A 27,911-nucleotide genomic window follows, 5' to 3' on the forward strand; every position below is an offset into this window, starting at 1 on the left:
GGAGACGGCACCGCAGAAGGACTCTGGACCAGACCTGCGGCACCTCCGCTCTCTGGTGCAGAAGCAATCAGAGACGATTCAGCACCGGTCCCATTCCCCGGGTCAGAAGCAGCACCGGAAACAAGTGAGCAGTGGTTCCCCAACTTCAGGACCCAACCCCTCGGAACCGCCCATTGGGGCGCGTGCTAGGGAGGAGCCCCCAATGCCAAAAACTTCGGAGCCAGCACCGTCGACTTCAGTCCCACAAAGGGAGATTTTGAGTCTGGTGCAATGGGACTCACCGTGTTAGGTGGTGGTGGAGGTACAACTGCCTTCCACCCCAGACACATTTGAGGCCGGGAGAGAGCTCAGAGACATGACGGCACTGCAGTCCCCGGCGAATCCATTGGTTGGTTGTACTCATGGTGCCAGTCTGACTCGCGGCACCGCTCCAAGTCCTGCGAGTGCTCCCGTTCATGGCATCGATTGTCGTCGTGCAGCAGGTCCCAGTCCCAGTGCAGTCTGTCTTGGGACCGTTCCCGGTCATTGCGCAGACCCCACTTGTGCCACCACTCTCCAGCCTCGCGGCACAGCTCCCCAGCGCAACAAAGCCCAGCACCGCCCTGGCCCTTGTGGTCTCAGCCCACATCTTTGGGCAGAGATGGGGAGCAGGCCCAATGCAAGCTGGCAAGGGGCAGACCAGACTGGTGTGGCACCATGGCCCGCACAGTGGCAGGAGCCAGTACAGGGGCCATTTTGAACCCCTGAACCAGGTACAGGGAATCCAGTCCAGGGGCTCCCGTTCGGTGGCATCCGAGGCAAGAGTCCCGGAGGCAGCAGCCAGCCATCCCACTGCGGAGGAGCTACCAGCCTTACCACCTCCCCCGGAACACATCCCTGTTCCTCAGCCTGACCCTGGATTAGAGGCAGGACAGGAGGTACCGGAGGACCAGGAAGGACAGGAGGACCCAGTTCCTCCTCTAGCCTCCTCGTCATCCTCCCTGGATGAGGCTGTGGGGGGCACCTCCACCTCCGGGCCTCCCCCTATAGATAGCTGTGCCCACCAGGAACTCCTATGCAAGGTGGCACGGAATATGAACCTGCAGACCGAGGAGGTGGTAGAGTCTGAGGATCCTATGGTGGATATCCTGGCACCAGAAGCACCATCTAGGGTCCCTCTACCGCTCATCAAAACTATCCAGGCAAATGCAAAGACCATTTATCAGACTCTGGCCTCCATCCCTCCCACCGCCCAGGGGGCAGAGAGGAAATATTTCATTCCCCCTAGGGTACGAATACCTATTCATGCACCCGCAGCCCTGTTCCCTGGTGGTGGCTGCAGTGAATGAGGAGGAGAGGCAGGGGCAGCAACCCCAGCACCTAAGTCCAAGGATGCCTGGATTTATTTGGGTGCAAAGTATATTCCACAGGGTGTTTTCAACTCCAGGATTGCCAATCAGCAGGCAATCCTGAGTAGATACAACTTCAACTCCTGGAACTCTGTGCTGAAGTTTAAGGAATTCATACCAGTAGAGTCCAAAGAGGAGTTTGGGGCTATTGTCGAGGAGGGCAAGGCAGTGGCATGGACCTCTTTACAAGCCTCACTGGATGCTGTGGACTTGGCGGCAGTCACCTTGTCCTCCGGAATTGCCATGAGGAGTAGCTCATGGCTGCAGGCCTCGGGGCTCCTGCCCGAGATTCAACAAACTATGCAGGACCTGCCTTTCGATGGAGTGGGTCCGTTTGCTGAACAGACGGACTCGAGGCTGCATAGCCTAAAGGATTCCAGGGCTACAATGAACTCCTTGGGTATGCACACCCTGGCAACCCAAAGAATGCCCTTTAAGCCCCAACAGCAGCAACAGTAGTCATATCCTCCTCAGCCGCAGCAGGATCCCTACAGACGCAAGGGCAGAAATGGCAGGCGCAAGCCCTCCCATCCTCAGTCTGGGCAGAGCTAGGGCCTGACTTTTTACTTTCATCAGGCTCAAAGCAGTCATTTTGAGCACCAGTCTCAGCACCGGATCCTTCCCCATGTTTTCTGAATAATCTATCTCTCTTCTACTGTGCTTGGTCCCAAATAACATAGGACTGCTGGGTCCTTCGCATGGTAGAAATGGGATATTCTCTCCAAATTTGCTCCTACCCTCCCTCCCAGCCCCCTTCCCCATCCCTCTTCAAAGACCCTTCTCACTAGCAGCTCCTTACCCAGGAGGTGTAGTCCCTTCTCACCATAGGAGTGGTGAAAGAGGTTCCTCAGGAGCTAAGGCAGGGGTCTCAAACTCCAAATGACCACGAGGGCCACATGAGGACTAGTGCATTGGCCCGAGGGCCGCATCACTGACACCCCCCACTTGCTGCCCTGGGCCCTGCCCCCACTCCACCCCTTCCATGAGACCTTGCCCCTCCCTTGCCTCTTCCCATCCCTTCCCTGCCCCCATTCCAACCCCTTCCCCGTAATCCCCATCCCAGCTCTGCCCCATCCCTACCCCCAGGAGGTGCAGGAGGGCTGCGGGGTGTGGCGGGGGCTCAGGGCAGGGAGTTGAGGTGCAGGAGGTGTGCAGGGTACAGCAGGGGGCTCAGAGCATGGAGTTGGGGTGAGGGGTGCAGGAGGGGGTTGGGGTGCAGGGTGTGACAGGGGGCTCCAGGCAGGGGGTTGGGGTGCAGGAGGAGTGCGGGGTGTAGCAAGGGGCGGGCAGGGAGTTGGGGTGCAGAAGGGGATCAGGGTGCGGGCTCCGGCCCAGCGCCGCTTACCTAGAGTGGCTCCAGGGTGGCAGTGGCGTGCACCGGGGTCAAGGCAGGCTTGCTGCCTGCCTGCCTGCCTGCCCTGGCCCCACGCCACTCTGCCCCGCTCCAGGAAGCAGCTGGAACCATGTCCCTGGGGGTTGGGGGGGGCTCACAGCTCCGTGTGCTGCTCTTGCCACTCCTCCAGGTACCTCCCCCAAAGCTCCCATTGGCTGCGGTTCCCCGTTCCTGGCCAATGGGAGCTGCGGGGGGCAGTGCCTGGAAGCGAGCGCAATGCACGGAGCCCTCTGACACCCCCAGGGCCGTAGGGGCATGGTTCCGGCCACGTCAGGGAGTGGTGCGGGGCTCATGGTGCCATGGGGTAGGCAGAGGGGCGGGGGGCACGGGGAGCTTGGCGGGCAGCACGAAAGAACCCGCAGGCTGTGTGTTTGAGATCCCTGGGGGAAAAGGATTTTACTCCTGCTATTTCCTAATCCCCAAGGCAAAGGGGAGGTCTCCGACCCATTCTAGACCTGCGAGGACTCAACAAATTCATGGTGAAGCTGAAGTTCCGTATGGTCTCCCTGAGCACAGTTATCCCTTCCCTGGATCCGGGAGACTGGTACGCCGCCCTCGACGTGAAAGACGCGTACTTTTACATAGCCATTCGCCCGGTGCACAGGCGATTTCTAAGGTTCGTGGTCAACCACAAACACAATCAGTTCATGGTCTTCCCATTTGGTCTGTCGACAGCCCACCAAGTTTTCACCAAGGGCATGTCTGTCGTAGCAGCCTTCCTTCGCAAGAGACAGGTATACCCCAACCTTGACGACTGGCTGCTCAGGGGGCATGCAAGGAGTAGGTGGAATCTCAGGTCTGGTTCATCAGATCCACTTTCGAGAGACTGGGCCGCCTCCTCAATGTGAACAAGTCAACCTTGTCTCTGACCCAGAGATAGAGTCCATTGGAGCTGTGCTGGACTCTGTGCAGGCACCAGCGTTTCTGCCAGACACACGATTCCAAGCCATGTCAAACATCATTCACGGCCTCAGGCGCTTCCCAATCACTACTGCAAGGGGTTGCCTACGTCTCCTCAGCCACATGGCAGCCTGCATTTCTGTGGTCCGGCATGCCAGGCTGAAGCTCAGACCCCTGCAAGCGTGGCTTGTGTCGGCCTATTGCCCAGGGCGCAACAACCTGGACTTAGTAGTGACTGTACCAGAGTACATACTCGAGTCCCTCCAATGATGGCTTGACCCTTGGATGGTATGTGAAGGAGTCCCCTTCAACAGCCCCCAGCCCTCCTTGTCCCTGGTAATGGATGCGTCAGCTCTGGGTTGGGGTGTGCATTTGGGAAATCTACAAATGCAGGACCTATGGTCTTGGGATGAGCTCTCCCCTCGTATCAACATCAAGGAGCTCAGGGCGGTACGTCTAGCATGCCAAGCTTTTTGGGCCCAGCTGCAAGGCCAGTGCATGGCAGTGGGGACGGACAACGCCACTGCCATGTTTTACATCAACAAGCAAGGTGGAGCCCATTCCTCACCCTGTGTCGAGAAGCCCTCAGGCTCTGGGAGTTCTGCATAGCCCACTCCATTCACCTGCAAGCATCCTATCTCCCAGGGGCTCAGAACGAGCTGGCAGACCACCTCAACACATCATTCTGCAATCACAAGCGGTCTGGATGTCATACACTCCATCTTCCAAAGGTGGGGGTTTCCCCAGGTCGATCTATTTGCCATCCGCAGCAACAGGAAGTGCTCAATGTTCTGCTTCTTCCAGAATCACAGCCCGGGCTCGGTCACGGACATGTTTCTGTTACCCTGGAGAGGCTGCCTGTTGTACGCCTTTCCCCCATTCCCTCTGGCGCATAAGGTCCTTCTCAAGGTATGCAGGGACAGAGCGGAGGTAATTCCGGTGGCCTTGACAACACTGGTACACTGTGCTCTTGGAACTGTCAGTGGACGCCCCAATTGCATTGCCATTCCACCCCGACCTGCTCACTCAGGTCCACCCAGACCTCAAGTCTCCATCTCATGGCTTGGAAGCTTCATGGTTAAACCCCATGGAACTTCTGTGCTCTGAACTGAAAGGGAGGTCCTACTTGGCAGCAGGAAACCATCCACCAGGACCACTTATCTAGCTAAGTGGAAGAAGTTCACTTGCTGGTGTGCCCAGCATCACACACCTCCAATCCAGGTGCCTATACCACTCATCCTAGAGTACCTCCTAAGCTAAAACAACAAGGTCTATCAGCGTCATCCATCAAGGTATGCTTCACTGCTATTTCGGCCTTCCACCCAGGAGTATCTGGATGTTCCATATTTGCCAACCGCATGGTGGGATGTTTTCTCAAGGGCCTGGACTGCCTCCATCCCCAGATTAGACAGCCAGTCCCTGCTTGGGATCTTAACTTGGTCCTCTCTAAACTAATGGGGCCCCCATTTGAACTGCAAGTGACTTGCTCCTGCCTCTATTTTTCGTACAAGGTAGCTTTTTTGGGTCGACATGTCCTCGGCACACAGGCTGTCTGAGTTGAAGGTCCTCACCTCTGACCCACCTTACACAGTCTTCCATAGGGATAAGGTGCAACTTAGGCCTCACCCAGCCTTTCTTCCTAAAGTTGTGTCACATTTTCACACAAGTCAAGACATATACCTGCCTGTTTTTTATCCTAAACCTTATGCCAGTAACTGCGAGCAGAAGCTGCACTCACTGGATTTCGGTGGGCACTGGCCTTCTACACTGAGCACACTAAGTCATTCAGAAAGTCAAACCAGCTATTCGTAGCAGTGGCAGACCGGATGAAAGGGCTCCCAGTATAATCGCAAAGAATATCTTCCTGGATCACGTCCTGCATCTGCACGTGCTATGAGTTAGCCAAAATCCCAGCTCCGACACTTACGGCACACTCCACACGGGCACAGGCCTCATCGTTGGCATTCCTGGCCCAAGTCCCAATCCAAGAAATCTGCAGGGCAGCAACTTTGTCCTTGGTGCGTACGTACACCTCTCATTACATCAGCATGCCAGAAATGATGCAGCTTTCAGCAGAGCGGTGCTCCAGTCAGCAATTCCATAACTCTGACCCCACCGCCTAGGTAAGGCTTGGGAGTCACCTAATTGGAATCGATATGAGCATAAGTGTTGTTCTTCGAGATGTGTTGCTCATGTCCATTCCAATACCCACCCACCTTCCCCTCTGTCGGAGTAGCCAGCAAGAAGGAGCTGAGGAGGCACCGGGACTGCAGGGTCATATATAGAGTGCTATGGAGGTGTCACTCCAGGGGGCTCCACAGCCCACCTAATGAGTCCTGCTAGTGGGAAAACTTTCCAATGACTCGGCATGCGCACACCTAATTGGAATTGATGAGAGCAACATATCTCAAAGAACAACAGTTACGAGAAGGTGAGTAACTGTTTTTTTTAGGCTAACATTGGCCCTTAAATAACTCCCATCCCTCCCTAGCATTTATTTATCCCTCTAATGTATTTATCGAGAGCAGTCATATCTTCCTTCAGTCTTTGTTTTGTTAGGCTAAGCAAGCAAAGTCTGTGAGTCTCCTCTCATAAGGGAGGTTCTCCATTCCTCTGTTCATCCTAGTAGCCCTCCTCTGCACCTGTTCCAGTTTGAATTAATCTTTCTTAAATATGGGAAACCAGAATGGCGCACACTATTCCAGATGAGAACTCTCCAGTGCCTTGTATAATGGAAATACCACTTCCCTATCCCTACTGGAAATACCTCAACTGATGCATCCTATCATTAACTTTTTTCATGACTATGAGCATCATGTTGGTGACTCATAGTCATCCTGTGATTGACCAATACACCTAGGTCTTTCTCCTTCTCTGTCACTTCCAACTGATACATCCCCAGCGTATAGCATAAAGTCTTGTTGTTAGACCCTAGGTCAGGGGTGGGCAAACTTTTTGGCCTGAGGGCCACATCTGGGTATTGAAATTGTATGGTGAGCCATGAATGTTCACGCAATTGGGGGATGCAGGAGAGGGTGAGGGCTCCTCTGGCTGGATGTGCGGGCTATGGGGTGGGGCCAGGGATGAGGGGTTTGGAGTGCAGGAGGGGGCTGTGGGCTTGGGGTGGAGCAGAGGGGTTTGGCATTTGGGAGGAGGCTGATGGGTATGGGCTCTGGACTGGGGGTATGAGTTCTAGGGTGGGGCTGGAAATGAGGGGTTCAGGGTGGGTGCAGGAGGGGGCTGAGGTTGGGGTGCAGGGGAGGGGCTCTGGTCTGGGGTAGGGGGTTGGGTCAGAGGGGTGAAGGTTCCGGCTGGGGTTGCGGGCTCTGGGGTGGGGCTGCAGATGAGGGGTTTTGGGTGCAGGAGGGTGCTCCAGGCTGGGACTGAGGGTTTTGGAGGGCAGGACGGGGATCAGAGCTGGGGCAGGGGGTTGGGGCATAGGAGGAGGTCAGGGGTGCAGGCTTCAGGTGGTGCTTACCTCAAGCAGCTCCCGGAAGCAGTGGCATGCCCCCCTCTGGCTTCTACGTGGAGGTGTGGCCAGGCAGCTCTGAGCGCTGCCCCTATAGCTCCCATTGGTCGCAGTTCCTGGCCAATGGGAGCTGCAGAGCTGACAGTTGGGGCGGAGGCAGGATGTGGAGCCCCCTGGCTGCTCCACACGTAGGAGCCGGAGTGGAGACATGCTGGCTGTTTCCCAGGAGCTGTGTGGAGCCCCCAACCCCACTCCCCAGCTGGAGTGCAGGAACGGGGCAGGCCCCCAACTCTGCTCCCCAGTGGGAGCTTGAGGGCCGGATTAAAAAGTCTGACTGGGTCCGCGGGCCATAGTTTGCCCACTCCTGCCTTAGGTACATGACCTTACACTTTGCACCATTACATTTCATCCCATTTCTGTTGTTCCAGTTTTCAAGGTCATCCAAATCTTCTTGTATGAAATTCCACTCCTCCTCCGTATTGGCAATACCTTCTAACTCTGTGTCCTCTGCAGATTTTACTAGCACACTCTCACTTTTTGTGCCAAGATTACTGAAAGTCAATACCGTCTGATGGCTGTTTAATCTTCTGCATTAAAACCGTTGGATCTCAGTACAGTTCCTAGTGAACACATCACAATAACACTATCCTGGCTGATGTTGATAGTCAACCCAGACAGGTCAAAGTGAGAAGTAATAGGGAGAATGAACTATCCCTCTCCTCATCTTGAGTAGCGATCTGTCCAAAAGAGCGTTGACACAGTGTGTGAAATCTCATGCCGCTGCTGCCTATGGTTCACCTTTCTTGTGGATGAATAGGAGACTTTATTCTACAGGGCTATCAATCCAGAACCTATGGCCAACCCTTCACTTTTATTTTCACAAACCAAAGCCCCTTCCCCCACCAGTTTTCTATCCTCTGCACCCTTGGATCTAGTTATTTTAAAATGTAATATAACAAATATTCACCTTTTAAATCCATTCATTTAAACTAATTTATTACTGATGGGAGTTATATGTATGCATTGAGAATATATGCCTTAAATAGTGTGTTTACAGATTATATCTATTAACGTGCTTCAAAAACAGGAAAATACTTCACAAGTAAAAGCTTTATGTTTCTAGGTTAGTAAACTGGAAAAGATGCAGGATTTCTGTGTTTTGCTGTCTTAGCTGGGTATTGGGAGAAACGATGGGCTTGTGGTTCAAACATAGGACTGGGAGTAAGAAGACCAGGGTTCTGTTTGTAGCTCTCCGCATATTTTCAAGCAAATCGCTTAAACTCTGAGCTTCAGCGTCATCATCTGCAAAAGAGTTGACTAGTTAATGTTTCTCACCTGATTCAGCAAAGCACTTTAGCACTTGCTTAACTTTAAGCTTCTACTTAAGTCCCATTTAACATCAAGATCAAGTTAAGCATGTGATTAAATTTTTTTTAATTGGGGCCTAATGAGAGGGACTATATTAGAGCTGTTTTTCCTTCAGGTAGGATTTCCTTTTACACTACTTCTACCTGATGTGAAAATTATTCTCCAGGAACATTTACACTCAAAGTATTTGTAGCGTAGTGCTTCAAGCAAAGACAAGGTATGAAATTTAATCCATGTTTTTTCTTTTTCCCCTTAGGATGTAAGGCCCTGATCCAGGATGAACGAATGCCACTATGATAAACGTATGGACTTTTTTTATAACATGAGCAACACTGACACAGTAGATGAGTGGTCAGGGACAAACCTTGTTATTGTTTTGTGTTTTGGGACCTTCTTCTGCCTGTTTATTTTTATTTCAAATTCACTGGTCATAGCAGCTGTGGTCAAAAACAAAAGATTTCACTTCCCCTTCTACTATCTGCTGGCCAATCTAGCTGCTGCAGACTTTTTTGCTGGCATTGCCTATGTATATTTGATGTTCAACACTGGCCCTGTGTCCAAAACGCTAACTGTTAACCGATGGTTTTTGCGTCAGGGGCTTCTGGACACCAGCCTGACAGCTTCTCTGGTTAATTTATTTGTGATAGCTGTTGAGCGACACATGTCAGTAGTGCGGATGAGGGTTCACAGTAACCTCACAAAGAAAAGAGTCACTTTTTTAATTTTATTGATCTGGGCCATTGCTATTTTTATGGGGGCTGTGCCTACTTTGGGTTGGAACTGCCTTTGCAATATCTCAACCTGTTCTTCCCTGGCTCCTATTTATAGCAGAAGTTATCTGATATTCTGGACTGTCTCCAATCTAGTTGTTTTCTTCATTATGGTGGTGGTTTACCTAAGAATCTACATGTACGTCCAGAGGAAAACTAATGTCTTATCTCCACACACTAGTGGATCCATCAGCCGTAGAAGGACACCAGTGAAGCTTATGAAGACAGTCATGACCGTCTTAGGTAAGACCATATTGAAATTATGTATAAGGATCCGCGTGCCTGTCAAAAATAACTTAAAATCTCTTGGATATTGACATGCTAGTGCTTGCTCACCCACTTAGGCGATAGAAGATGTCACACCATGAAAAATTATGAAGCATAGGGCCAATCAAGTTGTAGACCAAATGTCTCTTCATCTGGTAGCTGGTTAGACAATTTGGTTGTAGGCAGAATGCTACAAAATGTATTTGGTTTTGGGTTTTTTTGTTTTTTTTATCTGTAGTTAAAAAAATACAGAAAGGTCTCTGGAAGGAGAAGGTTTGATAAAATTCACAGCAACGTTACCAGAGCATTTGCCTGGATTAAAATAATAAAAACTGGAAGTTGCAAAGGAGTCTAGAGTTAGGTGCCTAAATCGCATTGAATTAGAAAATCCCAGCCAGAGAGTAAGTTTCATGGGTATTTAACCTGTAGGTGTAGGATTTGACCAATGAAACTCTAAAATTGCTTGAGACCTGCCTATCTCACTGTGCCATATTGCTACAGCTATAGCCCACAGGGGTGTTTCAACTGGAACTTTCCTCCATATCAGAGAGAGAGAGAGAGAGAGAGAGAGCTGTCCATGGGGGGTGCTCAACCTTGGATTCATTTCCCTACTGTTAATCTGTAAAAGCTCAGTTTTGCTGACTTTCCGGACACACAGGTTGGCCCATCTTCTTACCCAAGCTTTTGGACAGGGGGAGTTGTGATAGGGGCTGGTGCTGGAGTGCATGTTGAGGGAATGTTTGCTGATTGGTTGTTCCTTTTTGGGAAAGCTGCTGGATTTTTTGTTGTATTTTTATGGTACTGTTATAGTCATGTAGAGCCCTGGATGGACACTTTAGTTTCTTTCTCTTATCACTTTGAATAGAGAGATAATTAAAGTTTGCAATGTTGAACATCTTCAAGTACTCCTATTATGGGTGTATTGTTCTGTTGCCTGTAACTCTGAAATGGTCTGGAACTGTGAACAAGATGTTACGGACTTCAGCCATGGAGGAGTTGGAGCTGCGGGGGTGGGGGTGGGCAGGACTCTAGGCGGGGGGCTACTGACCCTAGGGGCCACCATGGTTCCTGGCAGGGGGCTTAGGGATTCTGCCCTGTGGGAGCACTGGGACTCGGCACTTTAAACCTGCGGGAGAGCACTGGGGCTTCAGCCCTGCGGCTCCGCTCCTGGCTTCTTCCCCGTGTGGGGCACCAGGGATTGGGGCTTCAGCTCTGTGGCTCCACTCCCAGTTTCAGCTGGGGGCAGGGCTTGGGGCTTTAGCTACGGAAAGAGAACTGGGGCTGAAACCAGTGCTCCCCTCGTAGCTAAAGTCCTGAGCCTCAGCACCCCCAGTGGGGCTGAAGCTGGGAACGGAGCCCCAGTGCTGCCCCCCAGTCTAAACCCTTGAGTCCCGGTACTCCTGAGGCTCAGAAGACCCGAGCTGCCCTTACACCCGGAGCCCTGATCCCCACTCACCCTGTGGCTGCAGCCCCAATCCCCTGTGGCTGAAGCCCTGAGGCAGTACAGTATTCACTTTTTTTTTTGTTTGGTCTGCGCTGCTGCCTGATTGAGGACTTCCAGTTTCACAGGGTGTTCGGTTAACTGGGAAGTCCATAACTCTGATGTTCGTATCTTTAAGGTTCTACTGTATGGTGTGTTGGTCCATCATCTGATTTTAAATTCCTCTTATCCATCCCGAGTGTGTGTGTGACAGTTAGGGTTGCCAAATCTTGCTGGGTAAGGTGATTTTAGCCTCAGCTGCAGGTGTTTTCACCCCTTACATCTGCCTGTCTGCCCTCCCACCCGGCACCACATTTGCCCAATTCCCACATCAGTTCTCCTCCTGCTGCAGCTTCTGAGGTTCTTCACTAAGCCCCTGGGTGGCATGGGGGTGCTGCACCACGTTCACCCCTTCCCAAGCTGGGTGTTGCGGGGAGGGAGGAACAAAGCTGACTGACCCACTGTTCACAGGAAGGGAGGATGGAGCAGGGCTGCCTGAGCTGCTCAGCTCTTTCTGCTTCCCCTTCCCCTCCTGTGAGACTGGTGTCTCCCTTCTTCTACCCCAGAAGTCCATTCGGTTCTTGAGCAGTAGAAGTGGAGAACTCTGCATATCTCCAATAGCAGCCATCACTGATCGCTCGGCCCTGGGTAGGTGAGGAAGGCAGCCAATCAGAGCGGGTTCTCTTCCCCCCCGCAGGGTTGAAATTTGCAGGAGTGCTGGAGCTGCTGGCATCCTGGCCAGATGAATCCAGCTCTAGCTGGACACATGGAGAAATCAGGAGAGTTGGCAACACTGCATCCACTTGGCCACAAGGGACTGACAGAGGGTGTTGGTACTATCAGCACCCTCTATCCCACCAATGTACCTGGGCCCGTTTCCACTTCTGGGGATGAGAAAAAGAGACTCGGCTTATTGGGATCTCTGCCTCTGTAATTTCACTGTTCAGGGGCCAAGCAGTGATGGTGCTTTTGCAGTGTAATTAGGAAGTGGGTGGAAAAGCTGTGTATTGAGGGAGTGAAGGGGTCTGGGGGCACTGTAGGGAACCAGTTGCAGCTCTCTGAGTCAGGGCTGCCCATCCCAGTGCAGTCTGGGCTGCAAAGGTGCTGTGCTGAGGTGACCTTACACCCAGTGGACGATATAGCTCAGCTCTCCTACCCCTAGTGCAACCCTTTTTCCACTGGGGAAGGGAGATTTCAGTTGGTGCAGGCAGTGGAATCACTTTCTGCAGCTTTCCACTGGCTGAGATTGCCAGTTATCTCCAGTTATCTCCTTACACAATGCAAAGTGGCCTTCGCAGAGTGGGGAATCCAGTCCGAGATCTCTAACTCATTTCAAATACTCCACTAATCCCATCAATTTTTAACAACTTTTAGTTCCTACAGACTGGGGCCAGATTTTATCTAGTGACTCAGAATTTCATTGAGTCCCCTGTATTACCCAGTTTCTGTGTCACTTAATCAACAATTGTTTTTTCTAAAAGAACATTGAAAATATCCATTCTGTTTTAATAGCTCAGTCATCTTATATTCATCAGTAATTAAATTATAACCAGCTGATAAGAAGCTGTCAGTTAAACCCAGATAAATTCAAATGAGAAATAAGGCACAAATTTTTAACAGCGAGGGTGATTAACCATTAGAAGAAACTATGGAGGGAAGTAGTAGATTCTTTATCTTCTTGAAGACTTCAGATTCAGACTGGCGTCTCCTATAAGATATGCTTTAGTCAAATGAAAATTATGGGGATCAATACAGGAGTAACTGGAGGAAATTTTGTGGTCTATGTTATATAGGAAGTCAGAGTAGGTGATCCAATGGTCCCTTCTAGACTTAAAAATCTATGAATAAGGTTTTCCATTTCTTTGGGGCTGATTTAGTAAAGACTTTGTCCGGGTCTGATGCCATAAAAGACAGCACAGGAACATTTGGTTTTGAAGGTGGGGCTGTAGCAGTGCAAAAGCCAGATTTATGTTTTGTTTAACTGGACTCCTCAGTTTTCAAATATAAATCTGCTCCCAGGATTTTAAAAGTTGCAGATACAAGCTTTGCAGTAAGCACTTAAGAATGCTAAGGAAAACAAGATGACCCTGAGCATCCTGCTTTAGTAGCTGGTAGAGATATATCTTATCTGTCCAACAATGAATAGCTTCTTTCATAACCATCCTGCACATATAATGGTATTTAGTGCATTTGTCTTGTAGCAGCTATTAAGAAGGAATAGCTTTGTTGTAAAGAAGACAGTTTCTGTTTGTACTATATAATTCTCAGATAGCAATGCTACGGAGGAGGCATGTGTCTCCAGCACAAGAAGTTTACAAACTAAGAACAGTCATCTTTCTTATGCTGCGCCCAAGGGCATTGTTTACAGAGTCTGGCAGTCTGATTTCCACTAGCATCTCTGGTCCTAGTGGAAGCACCAAGTGGAAGGTTGTAGTGTTAAAGGACCATTTGTGGTAAATACCATGTATTATGCATATATGGAATTTATACCTAAATAGCACCTGATTTTCAGATCTACTATTAGTCCTTCAAGGGAATTTCTAGAATACAGTGCTTTTGTCACCTGTGGCAAATATTATATTGCCCCAAAACTGTTGTTAAAATTAATTCATCCCTTCCTAGTTTAGGTTAATCAGTAATTAATACACTGTTGCCGTCCTAATAATGTGTGGATGATTTGTGTTTGAGCTTTGAAAAATCATAACACTGCTATAAATGGCATGGTGACAAAGCTTCCAACTCCTTAATGTCATGCACACACATAGTAACTCTTCAGAGGGAGATCTTTTTCACCAGAATCTACTCAGCATCTGCTCACAGTCACTTTTAATATATTTTCCCCACTTACTCAGATGGGTAACATCAGTTTAAAAAAATACAAGAGGTCTAAATGAACTGAACCACTGGTTTGAAAGGGAGCGAGGAAAACTACATTGTTGTCTCAGTGAAGCTCTAGACAGGTCTGTGCTGCTTTTTTTTCCGGCCAGCGAGGGAGAGCATGCAACACGAAGGTATTGCATTTATCTTTAAACACCCTGTGTTGCAAGCAGCTGGCTACTTTTATCATCATCTCCTTGGCTGGGTAGAAAACAGCATCACTGTAAGCTGCAGATGCAAACTGCTGTCCTTTCTAGGGGATAGGCATGCAGATGGGGGTAGCCAGCCTTTCAGATAAATAGGGGGAAGAATTTAGTTATTTGAGAATGAATGACTGCAAAATAAAGAATCCTCTGATTCCACCATTATGCTCCTGCAGCTCACTTTATCTCTGTTTAATGTTTAACCAAAAATCAAGCAATATTTATCTATAAAATCATGTCAGATTAGAAACAAAGTTAAGATTTAAATGTTTAACTTCCCTTGTATCCATCTGAAAATTTCTGAACCATTGTAATCTTTTGTCATCCTTGTAAGCCAAGTCTTCTCTGTACATGTTGGGGTAAAAACCATCAGGAATGCTGCTTCTTTCTTTACTCACTGAACTCCCAAAGTAACACCCTAGCACCCTGATCCAGCACTAAGAACCACAAGGGTATAGGTATCCTACTGTGCAGCTCACGGTACCTGCAGGAGTCACTTGGCTACTGATTTGTCTTGGCGTTTTTTGGCAAATTCACCTGGTGTTCATGACAAAAATGACAAAATAATATTTAGCACTTCTGTGTACAACATCTTTCATCAAAGTGCTTTAGAAACTCTAAGTAAGCCTAACAATACAGAGCTTTGTCAGGACGCCCGTGGACTAGTGGTTAAAGCAAAGAATAATGTCTTATTGATGTGAAAGTTCATGTTTTTTCAAAGACTCACTCGTCCATTGTTAGAGCATTTCCTCCTCTGTTACGTTCCCATATCTGTTTCACGTTACAACATGTTGGGAGAGATGGCATGAAATGCTGGATCCAATCCTGCTCCGATGAAAGTCCATGGGACTCTTTCTGAGGGAGCAGCGTGAAGTCTTGTTTTCTGTGGAACATTTATGAAATGAAGCTCAACTTAGAAAACCCTCCCATCTGGAAGGAGAAAATTGCCATTGCAGGATTCTCAAAGATGTGCCAAACATGGTCTTGACTAGATATTTACAGTCTACTGCACAATTAAACAAGTGCTGCTTTTAAAAAACACTCATAATAGGCAATTATCCAAACCTTTCTGCCCAAGCCATAGTTACACGTTTCGTTCTGGGAAGCCACACACAAATAAACACGCACTGAAAAGGCTTGTCATTTATATTAATATTCTCTTCACATCACAAAAACAAAATACGTCAGAATGTGCTTAATCCTGAAATTATGATGCTTAGTTTTTGATGCTTCCTGTCTGTTGTGTAGTACATAGCAAAATATATAGGGCCAGATTCTTACAGCTCACACTGATTGCTTGCTACAAGACTTGGGAGAAGGGGCACTGTTGCCCTCCCACCACCAGTCCTCAGCTGGCACTGGGCAGATTACTGCTAAAGGAGATCATAATTTGAAGTGGATAGGGGATGGGACTGGGACTCAGGAGATCTGGGTTCAGTAACTGTCTCTACCACATGCTTCCTGTGTGATACTGGGTAAATCACTTCATCTACCTGGTACCTCCATTCCACCTCTGTAAGTGTTAATAAACCTCAGGGGTTTTAGGAGGATAAAAATCCATTAATGATTGTGAGGCGCTCATATACTGTGGTAACAAGAACCATATAAAATAGGTAATTAGGTAGGCATGTGCACAAGTGCAGCCTGTAGGATCAGGCCCAAGGCCCAGAAAAAAGGGACATATAAAATGTGTTTAAATTTCTGTCTCTTGTGTCAGGGTGAATCTTCTCCTGTTTCTGTCTAGTCCCATTGATTGTTTTAGCATCTCAACTTTTCTTTAAAACACACAGCAAATTGTACTGCACATTTTTGTGCAAATTGTACTACACTCCTTCACATCAGCAATTAATGAATAACTTCATAAGTTAAAATGTTATGGACTGGCTTGGAAATAATTTTTTAGGATGCTTTCAAATATGCATTCTCTCTGAGTGGGGAAAGCACCAGCCACTTTGTTTCTAGCTCTAAAAAAGCATGGGGGTGGGGAAGGGAAGGCAATGAATATATATAGCCTTAATCTTCTGTAGCTAAGATCACTCATAAGATATGGCCCTACTGCTGTCCGTTTGAACTGTAACAATGACACAACTGTGGATCATATTTGTCTGGTCCAGCACAGAACTATTCCTGAAGTTTCAGGAAGGCTGCACAATAATTGTAAAAAGTATCATTTCACGTTTGCTTCACTAATCACTTAAGTAAAACAGATCCTGCTCCCATTGAAATCAACAGTAAGTTGGGCATTAACTTCATTGGGTGCACCCTCAGCCCCCAACTGATGTCATAGGAAATACACATCAGCATGTTGTAGTGAGCATATTGTACTGCGTGGTGAAACACCCCTTCAAATCAGCAATTAAAATTTTAGCTTAAAAAGCTATTTGTTGTGAACTATCTAGGAAAGCATTTTTTAGGATGCTCTAAGACATGCATTCATGACCAGGCAGGCTATTTTTCAAATGTGCTGTCCAAAAAATATTGGAAACAAAATCACTAAATTCTATCCTGTTTTTTTCAGGTGCAAAATAATCTACCAAGCTAATAGTTAAAATATTGCTATTTTGTACATTGTGGAACCAATACGTTACCATGCTTAGTGCTGATTTTAGCTGAGGGGAGTTATTTTTAATGCCATATGCTTAAACCCTTGAAGATATTCTGAAATAGAAAGTGTGCCTGACACAGCCTTAACTATAAGTGGTTCGAGCAAGCACTGTTTATAATAATTCCATTATATGTATCATCTCCATAAAACTAATTGTTCAGGCGAAGGCTCTACTGCACGTCTTTGCATTCTTTCCAGAGTGTTGCATTACCTAACAAAAACAGATAATTCCTCGCAATGCTGCGTTTTGTGTTTACTGGTACAAATTACTTGAACTAGATGCAGTATAATGGCTTGGTCCAGCTCACCCTGAAGCCAGGGACAGAACTGCCATTGATTTGAGTGTGAGCAGGATCAAGCTGTAAGTCAAGATTGGTTGGCAAAATAGAGAGTGGATTTCTTATTAATTGAGGACTCTTCTGCTGGAGAAACTTCAGGCATATTTGACTTAAATATAATAAACCCCTCTTAACTTTCATGTTTTCTGATTTCTTTGCTTGCAGCTTTGTAAATGGCAAACAGAGTTTGTGTTTTTAAACACTGATTTCTACTCGCAGACCCCTGCTCTATTTGACTCCTCAGCAAAACCATAGTGCTGCACTTTTGACATCACAGTGCTGCTAGCTGAGATACCTCAGGCAAACTTTGCTGCAGGAGGAAGCATAATAAGCAGCTGTCAGTATCAGCTGGGCGGCTGTGGTGAAATCTTGCTGCTCCCCTCTTCTGCGTAGAAGAGTGGCAGAGAGCAGAAGATACTCAGAGGGAAGATAGCTTGTGGTCATGTTACTCCTGGGGGCATTCTGTGCCAAAAAATTAAATTCTGTCCACAATATTTTAAAATTCTGCAAATTTTATTTGTCAAAATAACACTACATAATCATACCAGTTTCAATTATTTTGGTAATTTATTTCAAAATTCCTGTCAGGAAGTATGTCTGTAACAATACAGACACACACACATTTTCCCCCAGGAGTAGAGAGTTAAAGAAACCCCTATGACAAACCAGTTCCTGTTTCTCTGCCACCTCCCACCCCCGAGCCCAGCTGGGGGGCCAGACACCCACAATCCCTCTCCCCACCCCAAGCCCAGCTGCAGGGCCCCCCAGCTAATACACTCAAACCCCCTCTCCCCAGAGCCCAGCTGTGGGTTTCCCCTAGCCCAGATACTCACCTCTTCCCCCCAGAGCCTAGCCATGGTCCCTGCCCCCCCCCTTGGATCCCAGGGATCCAGAGGAAGAAAGCCTGATGCTTGGTCCCAGGCTTGCATGGAGTTTTCTGTGCACCACCCTCTCCTTCCCTCAGGGCTTGCTGGGAACTGCAGCTCTCAGGAACCCTTTAGCTCCCTCCCTATCCCCCCCGCCCCAGTGTCTTTTATGAGTGAGCTGAGCTCTGCTGGGTCCAGCGGCCCCTAGTGATGGCCAGTAGTACTGCAGCCCATTTCTGTGGGGGAAAGGAAATTCTGCAAGTACAATGTTCATTTCTGCAAAATTCTGCATTGCGCAGTGACGCAGAATTCCTCTGGGAGTAACAATGTCATGTGTGCCATTGACACTCTGCTTGCCCTCTGCTGCCTTGGTCTCTGCTTCCCCTTCTCTGGGCTGTGGGATAAGGCGGCCTCTGCTGTCCTCTTTGTCTTGAGTTCTGTGGGATGGATCCTGCAGTGTAAAGACCAACCTATTATAATTTAAACTGGCTGTGTGGCTGCTGGATCCACAGCAGTCTGAACAGCAGGCCCTTCTCCCTCAAGGCATCAAATTGCCCCCTTCCCAAAACCTTCCCACCCTGCTTCCATCCTGTCCTGTTGCTCCCACTACTCAGCACTCTTTTCCTGCAGCCCCCACTCTGACACTGGTCATTAGCACTTGTCCCTATCCCTCTTCCTGCTTATGGGAAAAGAGCATCCCTCCCCATCCCAGTTCCTGCTCCTCTCCCAGCTCAGTTAGACACCTAATCTGTACTCCTACATCAGCACAGGCTGCTGTCCCTCAGGCTGACCAAACCCCACAGGCAGGCAGACGTGGGCAGACAGTCTTGTCCTTTAAAGACAGGTCTCTCGGGCTACATTCATATCTTTCACACAGGCAGATGCTCCAAGTGGGAAACTCCAGTTCTCTTCTCCAGTGAGTAGTTTCACTCCACAGCTCAGATTGGTGCCTGGGTCCTGACCAAGAGAGTCATTGCACCCTCTATGTGTAAATCAATAGCAGGACATGGCTCTCGTTTTCCATTTAAGAGGAAACAATATTTTTTTGGGCCTTGTGAAGAGTTTGTGTTTTTATAACATTTGCTCATAGCTGCTCACTGTTTAATGGTTAATTTAAAGATTCATTTTTCATCTGAGTCACACACTGTAGGAGTGTTTTCAGTGTGTGTATTTGAGTTTCATGTGAAAGCCCAGATTTGCAAACCTTCAAGGCACCAGATTTTTTTGCAGTTGACCCTGTCTCTTGTGAAAGAGGAATATTACTGGATATAATTTGAGGTGACTGAGGTAGATGTGTTCAGTGGTGATATACAGTATGGTGAGTTTGGTAGGAGCAGCTGACATGATTCTATCTCAGACCTACTGAACTTTGAAAGGTGTCTGGTTTATGTAGACTGGAAGGTCTGCGAAAAAGGTTTAATCTTGCACTGATTCCTTTTATGGCATCATCCCAGCTAAACATACATATGTTGAAAGGAAAGGGCATGACTGCCATGCAAGTCTATACATGATTTTCAGTTCGTTCAGGTGAATGCACACAGTGGGTCATCCTGTATTTCAGCAGAAACATTCATTACTTTGAGGTTCAGGGTTTTCAGTCTAATAAATTTAGAATTAAAATTTATAACTTCTATCATTTTAACCAAAAGTGTACATGTGGTTAAGGCAGTCGTTTAAAAAGCTACCACCTTTTCCTTGCCCTAAACATAGGTCCTGAAAGGCAGTGCTAGTATATGGAGAGCTTTATGGCAGGGCGCAGCAGAAGCATAAAAAATGCAGATCTTCCAGATGTACAGGAATTCAGTGCAACTGAAGTGATGCAATATACAGGAAACTCACTGTAGGCTTAGTGGAAAATCCCCAAATTGACCTGGGAGCACAATTAACGGCACATTGTGACCAGGTGTTTGGCCTTGTCTACGCTACCAGAGTAAGTCGACCTAAATTATGCTACTCCAGCTATGTGAATAACATATCTGGAGTTGATGTAGCTTAGGTCGACTTACTGCGGTGTATATACTGCACTGCGTTGACGGGAGACGCTCTGTCAACTTACCTTAATCTTCTAGTTTTGGTGGAGTTCGAGTCGACCGGAGAGCTAGACCCACTAAATCGACCCCCGCTGCATCGATTGCAGCAGCGTCGATCCCTGGTAAGAGTGGAAATGGCCCTAGTCTTGCATAACCTATGTGAGATGCAGAGCTATTCTTCTGACTCACCCTGCCATCCAGACCAGCGTGCTCTCTTAAGTCCAACTAAAAAGTCTAAAAAGCTGAAAGTTTCTCTGAGGCATGTCACCTAAAGTGAGTAACAAGAGCTCCTGTAGGGTGAAAATCCTAGGAACAGACAAATTAAGAGGGAGCCAAGGCTACAGTTTAAGTACAGTCCTGCTTGAAAGCTTTGTTGAATAAGGTAAAAATAGAGGCACATCCTAGAAAGGAAGCACGTTTGGACTATAACCCATTGTGTGTGTGATGTTAAGGATAGGGTGTGACACTAACCCTATTTGGACACATGACTAAATGCATTTTGGTGACAGTGGATCCAAAGTAAGACAATCCCTTGAAAGAGCTGACCAGTAAATGTAATGGTGTTCCTTACCATGTTCTGCACTACAGCCTTTATTTCATTAGCTGTGTGAGGCTATGTCTACATTATGAGCTAGGGGTGTGATTCCCCGTCTTGCATGCACATGGCTGTCATTAAGCTAGTGCAAGTATAAACAGCAGTGTGACTATGGTAGTATGGGCGGCAGCAGCAGAGACACTGCTTAGGCATGAACCTGGCTGAAACTGATGGGTACGTACATCACACAGTAGATACTAGAGAAATTTCTGCAAAGGACATATTTTGATGTCCAGTGGTTGCCATTACATGCTTTACAATGTTGTCTGTGCAAGTAGATGCATTTCCTAGAGTTTGTCATACGTTTAGTCTGCACAAAATTACTAGCTGACACTTTTTAAAAACACATTTATACACTAATTTGGGGCCTACTCCTGCTCCCATTGATGTCAGTGGAAGCAGGACAGGGTCCTGCACTATCCAGTATGGTAAAGAATAAATAATGTGGTAAACTGCTTCCCCTGTTTTCACTTGTATGCAGAGATGGTTCACGTGCTAAACTATGGTTCACGTGCTGCAGGGACGGGGAGCCACCCGAGGTGAGCACCCCCACGGACCTAAACATTTTTACCACAGACATTTGTGTCCGTGTATGGACACGTTGCCAACTGCTGCCCTGCAGCCATTCTAACCTGCTTGGAGGACCTCTCCATTGCTTCTTTCCTGGGATGGGTATGGCAGAACCCTGAGGCCTCCAGCAGGGGGCCTTTGGGCTTAGTCCACCCAATCACACACAGTTTATATCTAGGAAAACTAGCAGTATTATGAAAATGAAGGTGACTCATTTTTAATATCAGAGCTGTTGAATGGATACCAAGACCACCCGGAGAACATTTCAACATTGACGTGCATAAATGCTAAAAGAGTTCTTATTTGTTTGCTGATTTTTAAAGCCCAAAAAAGAGAAACTATATCTTTATACATAAGCAGAGTTTCCTTACTGTGTCATCCACAAAGTGTCTTGTGCAGAGTTGTAATTTTCTATTTTTGCAAGTCAGGCAGCAATTGTGGCTTGTGCTCCGTTAGTATTATGGTACACATGGCTGCTTTTCCTCAGGCTTGAAAGCAAAGAATGACAAGCTGGCAGTGTAATGTTGGGGTGGAGGGAAATGGCTGGTTTGATGCCACAATCGCTCTGAAGATTCTCCTCCTCCTGTAGAAGTGTGATTTTTTTTTTCTCCTGCCCCTTCTGACAAGGATAGCAGTAACATGTAGGGATGTAAATAAGTCTTACATCTTCATTTCTCTTTCTCTCCCTTTTCCATCCTTCCTGGATGTTTCCACTTTTCTTCTTTTCTCTTCCTTTCTGTGTAGTGTCTCCCCCCTATACTGGCTTTGCATATTTGGGTAGAGGAAGGGTGGCCCTTGCATTGGGTTTGGGTGTGTGGTTTCTTCACTCCTCGCTCAGTCCTGTCACTTTGGCTGCCGAGGAGAAGCCTGGCGTGAATGCTCTGACATTCACTTTCTTTCGTTGCCTTTTTCCCTTCAATAAAATAACTCCTCATCCTTTCCCCTTTTCTGATATAGTTTCCCATTCCCAATTCTCTCCCAATTCCCATTCTCCCATTCCTCTCTCTCTCTCCCCTGCCATGTAGGGGTCTGTTTGCATTTCTTCCTCTGCTACTCCTGATTTGTCCTCTTTCTGGTGACCTTTGTCTCCTGGCCAGCACATTTCTCACTTCCCTTTATCTCTTCTAGCTCTTCTGGTTTTTCCCTTCTCCCGCTTTAGGTCTTAATTCCTCCCCTCGCAACCCCCATCTCTCCACTCTACCCCCAGGAGCCCTTTCTCAAAATTTCTTCCCTAACTCCCTCTTGGCTCAGTTGCTCCCTGGCCCCTCTACCTCCGTGTGCTGAGTCCTGTGGAGAAGGATAGGTAGGGAGATGAGGGAGGTACTTGGCATGCACCTATCCTGCAGGGAAATATGCCCTTAGCTTTGGCACCCATAGCACAAGATCATAGAGTGGGCTGTGAAGAGAGAGGAGAGACAATTGCCAGTATGGAATGGTGTGGCAGGGTACCATAAAAGTTCTGGGGTTCAATACCGCTTATACCACAAGCACTGTAAGCACTGCAGCCTGGGGTAGCTGGGCCATTTTGAACCTGAGCATGTTTAATGTATGTGCTTTTCTACTGGATGAAATTAGCAGCATGCTTTGCAAACACAATCAGTTGTAGTCTAACAGGCAGTAGATTTGCCATCTCTTTGGGGTGTAGCATGGTGGTCTTTTTCCCTCTAGCATACAGAGTAGAGATGTGATTAGCAGAGGAGTTCCTTCTACTTGCCAAAGCACCAGTTGCATCAACTCAGTTGTGTCTGTGCCAAAGAATCCTTTGCCCCATTTGTGTCTTCTAGTCAGAGTGGCCAAATCAGTGTTGTAAGGGCCATTCACTGCCTGTTCTAAGAGGCAGTGGACTCTTAGCATCCCAGTTCATGCTTTCTGTAATCTTTCAAATGCTATGCTATTACATTTTCAGTGCTTTCCAGGGAAATTGTTAATAGATGTAATTTTTGTTGTTGTGATTTTTCCCTCTACAATTTGGTGTATATTGTTCTTCATGAATCTGATGCTCTTGGAGGGGAAAAAATACTTGTGTGCCCAAAGCCAGGATTTATTGATGTCTGAACCCTTTTTTTTCTTTTTTTCTTTCTCTAGGTGCATTTGTTGTGTGTTGGACCCCTGGGTTGGTGGTTCTGCTGCTTGATGGTCTGAACTGCACTCATTGTGGGGTTCAGCATGTGAAAAGATGGTTCCTTCTCCTGGCCTTGCTCAACTCTGTCATGAATCCAGTCATTTACTCTTACAAAGATGATGAAATGTCCAACACCATGAGACGGATCATGTGCTGCTCTTCTGATGATAAAAGCCACGAGAGACGATCTTCAAGGATTCCTTCAACGGTGCTCAGCAGGAGCACAGATACTACCAGTCAATATATTGAAGACAGCATTATTCAAGGGACTATCAGTGGCAAAGGAAACTCATGAGCTAACCTGGGATATACTTTTCCTAAGAGATATGGGGTAGGAGGGGAGTGGCTTGTAACAGGAGATCATTGAATATGTTCACTCTGTTCCAAAGCCCAAACTCCACAGTGTTACGTGAAGTCCTTGTAAATAATTACCCAAAGGGAAAATACATTGTATTGAAGAGAGAAACTTTCTGTGCTGTTTTTTTTTTTTTTTTTTTAAGTACATGAGATTGTTTTCCCCATAAGAGGAATAAACTTGTTGAGAGAGACTTTCTATGCATGGAAACAAAATACAAACAATATAACGGAACTCTCCTTGCTAGACACCTGCAGGAAGAATTAATTGCTAAACAATGCATTTGTGGCTGTCTGAAGTTATGTATTTGATCAGTTTTTATGTATCTAAAGGGGACACTTTGGGGGCTGGTAGTCCAGAAATGTGCCCTGTTTGCTGCCTCTGTTTACAAAATGTATATACTAGTTCATAGATACCCCTCCCCACACTTCAGCACAAATAATTCGATACTCCCTTAAAACAAGTTAATGCCAGCAACTTGGCAGTCAAGGGCAAGTCTATAATAGCAACCCATGGTGTGCATGTGCAACTACCCCCACTGTGGGTTGTCGGCAGGGGTAGAACACTACCAAAAGCACAAGCCAGTACTACTTGAGTGGCAGGAGTGATTGCACTAGCTGGACGTAATAAGTCCTTTCCCCCACATCTGGGCCAAAGGGCAGGATCACATGCACTTTGCCAGTGCGTTACATGTAAATTCTGGACATGATTGGGTGGGAAATGTGACTGAAAATAGATTTCAGTTTCAAATTTTTACAACAAAAACGCCATGAACAAAGCCTGTTTAATACGAATGAATTTATATTCTTGCTGTTTTTTTAAAAAAGCCAAGTGTGTTGGAGCAATACAAGCCAGAATATGAATGGATCTCTCACACACTGTATAAAAATCAGACTGGACCAGATTTAATTCTCTGATTTAGAGCCGAGGATCTTGAGGGAGAGGTGATGAGACTGCAGATAATGAAGACTTTAATAACAAATTCTCATTTTTAATCTGTGACTAATCAAATTTAATGTGTGGAATAACTTCCATTCTTTGTGTTTTTAAAAGTGGCTGTATTACCTGTGGATTGAATTTAGATCAGGGACATATTTAAAGTTCTAGGGGCAACTATTTCAGAAATGGTCCCTAATTTTTGCATGTCTCAGTGTTTGGGAGCCCAACTTTTGAAGTCCCTTCTGCCTGAGTTTCAGAAGTACCGAGCCCCGGAATTCCTTTTAAGGTCAATGGAGCTGTGGGTGCTCAGCACTACAGAAAATCAGGCCCAAAGAATCTTAAGCAGCTCAATCAAAATCCGAGTGCCTTCAGAGAACAAACTCCATAGCAGATGATGTAATGTTGAAAGATAATGTAACCTATTAATCATAGAATCCTAGAACTGGAAGGGACCTAGTCATCTTGTCCAGTCCCCTGCACTCAAGGCAGGACTAAGTATTATCTAGACCATCCCTGACAGGTGTTTATCCAACCTGCTCTTAAAAATCCCCAATGATGGAGATTCCACAACTTCCCTAGGCAATTTATTCCAGTTCTTAACCACTTTGACAGTTAGAAAGTTTTTCCTGAAGTCCAACCTAAACCACCCTTGCTGCAATTTAAGCCCATTGCTTCTTGTCCTATTGTCAGAGGTTAAAAAGAACAATTTTTCTCCCTTCTCCTTGTAACAACCTTTTAGGTACTTAAAAACTATTATCATGCCCCCCCCCTCTTCTCCACACTAAACAAACCCAATTTTTCAATCTTCCCAGAACTGGACACAATACTCCCGTTCAACGTGGAGTAGAGCAGAAAAATTACTTCTCGTGTCTTGCTTACAGTACTCCTGCTAATACATCCCAGAATGATGTTTGCTTTTTTTGCAACAGCATTACACTGTTGACTCATATTTATCTTGTGATCCACTATGACCCCCAGATCCCTTTCCGCAGTACTCCTGTGGTCAGGATGTGGTCAGAGTCTGCTTTTGATTCCACCCATGCATTGACATCAGTGAGTTGTATTGGTGAAAGTGAGACTAGAATTTGGATCAGAGGATACAGTAACAAAGATATGTAAGCTATTAAAGTTCTTTATATTAAATAAGGACCAGATCCCAAAACCCCTGTGTGGTATGGGCAATTCTTAGTCACTTAGATAGTCCTATTACTGGGTTGTAGGTATGGCTCCTCACATTTCAAGATAAATATTGTATTTATATAACTCGCTGAAAAGGTTTACACTTGTATTTTTGCTATTGTAATGAAAGTTTTTGTGCAAAGACTACTTCTGTGGTTTGGTAGTTTGGTGGTGGGGTTTTTTTTTTTAATTTTTTTTTTTTTTAGAGGGGACAGCACTATAAAGACATGAGATGCAAATATTAATGCCTATAGACTTACTTTCTACACATGGTTTATAATACTAGGCTGAAGCTCATATACAAAGCTACCCCAAAATAAAATGCTTCTTTAAAATTAAGTATGCATTTTGTTTCATGTTTGGTTAGCTTTCCTACTATAGCAAAAATGACTGCTCCTTGATATTTTATATTTCTGTAGTTCCTTCAGAGTGAAGACTGGTCAAAGCTTGACATAAGAGTGGAAAATGGAAATTAATTCCTACCCCTGAATAACCATAAGGAATATTTATGTTTTGTTTTCAGTGGAATTATCATATTTATTAACAGAAGTGTCTACAATCATAGCTGGGTCAGCCCTAAAAAGGATTCAATTTAAATCCCAGAAAATCCCTGTGTGTTGATCAGGGACATATTTAAAGTTCTAGGCCAGGATTTTCAAAAATAGTCTAACTTTGGGTGACTCGCTTCTTGCAAACCCAACTTTTGAAGCATCTTGAGGAAAAATCCATGTAAGGGACTAAAATAGCCTTGCCGTTTCCTCTCTCTTCTTCCATTGGGAACATGGGAGTTGGCCCTCAAAACCTTCATATTTGGACACTTTTTTAGGTAAGCAGGAGTAGATTGCAAGCTCTCTGGGGAAGGAGAGGTCTTATTTTATGTTTGTACAGCATCTAGCACAATGCACTCCCAAGAAGGATCAAGCCCTAAGAGCTATCATAATGCAAATAATAAATAATACCTTCATTGGAAGGAGGCCAAAGGCTGTATTTCCACTCTCCCAACCAAGAGAAAACTGTAATATCAACAATCCTCTCAGTTGTATGGTGTACTCTCCATTTTAGCATTACATTTCCCATACAGGGCTGCAGTTATTCTGTTACTCTTCTTTACTTTAAAAAATATTTACATTGGATTCCCTGGGACAGTAAACTAACATTATACAAAACCTTGTAGTCCCATTGAAGACTTGTCCTCCATACCCTTTTGCTTTCCTTCTTTCTGGGCTTCACCATAGTCCAAGCTCTGGGGTTATTCCATATTCATGGAATCATAGAAATGTAGGGCTAGAAGAGACCTTGAGAGGTCATCAAGTCCAGCCACCTGCACTGAGGCAGAACCAAGTAAACCACCTTTACTGTCACTGACAGGTTTGTCCAACTCCAACCCCTATTCTTAAAAACGTCCAATGTTGGAGATTCCACAACCTCCCTTGGAAGCCTGTTCCAGAGGGGCAGTTCCCAAACTGTCCAAGAGAAGGGTGGTGACTCACTCGAGAGTCCAACAGATCCTTTGTTGCTACCTAGGCCAATGTCCTTTGTTCCTGTGAGGCTGGGCTGGGTTTGTCCCATATGTGCCCTGATGAGGTGTGAACTGCCCCTCTGTTCCTGGAAAGTTTTGCTTGGGCTTGTTTTAAGCCATGAGGACACATTTTCAGCCTCATAACTATGTACATGAAATTACAACCTATAACTTTACTATAACAACAATGCCCAGTGCATCATGAGCCTTCCGAAGACACCTGACATGACAAACTTTGCATTGGATACCACACAATCATAAGGATGAACATGGGGGTGCAAGGTGTTCCCCTGAGATAGTGTCACAATGACACCTGTTAATACACCCCAGAATATTAGCCTTTTTCACAGCTGCATTATATGGGTGGGAGACAAGGTGGATGAGGTGTAATATCTTTTAATTGACCAAATTCAGTTTGTGTGAGAGAGAGAAGCTTTTGAGCTACACAGAGGAAGAGCTCTGCATTACATTTTTGACTCCTATTCAATGTGTGATCCACTATAATCTCCAGATCCTTGTCAGCAGTACTATCACCTAGACAGTTATTCCCTATTTTGTAGTTATGTATTTGAGTTTTCCTTCCTAAGTAATATACTTTGCACTTGAAATTCAATAAAACATCTTGTTGATTTCAGACCAAGTCTCTAAGTTGTCATTATCCTGTCTTCCAAAGTGCTA

General features: G+C 46.4%; 1 protein-coding gene across 1 annotated transcript in view; it reads left to right on the forward strand.

Annotated features, from left to right (window-relative positions):
* The window catches only part of LPAR3 (lysophosphatidic acid receptor 3), a 34,789-nt gene extending 8,754 nt beyond the window's left edge, over positions 1-26,035 (forward strand). Inside the window, exons 2-3 of the mRNA XM_073357211.2 lie at positions 8,775-9,531; positions 23,205-26,035. Of these exons, the coding sequence (XP_073213312.1) occupies positions 8,796-9,531; positions 23,205-23,536 (1,068 nt within the window). The 5' untranslated portion in view covers positions 8,775-8,795 and the 3' untranslated portion in view covers positions 23,537-26,035. The remainder of the gene's footprint in view (positions 1-8,774; positions 9,532-23,204) is intronic.
* The last annotated feature ends 1,876 nt before the right edge of the window (positions 26,036-27,911 follow it).

The sequence above is a fragment of the Lepidochelys kempii genome, chromosome 8, assembly GCF_965140285.1.
Source record: "Lepidochelys kempii isolate rLepKem1 chromosome 8, rLepKem1.hap1, whole genome shotgun sequence".
NCBI classification, from domain to species: domain Eukaryota; kingdom Metazoa; phylum Chordata; order Testudines; family Cheloniidae; genus Lepidochelys; species Lepidochelys kempii.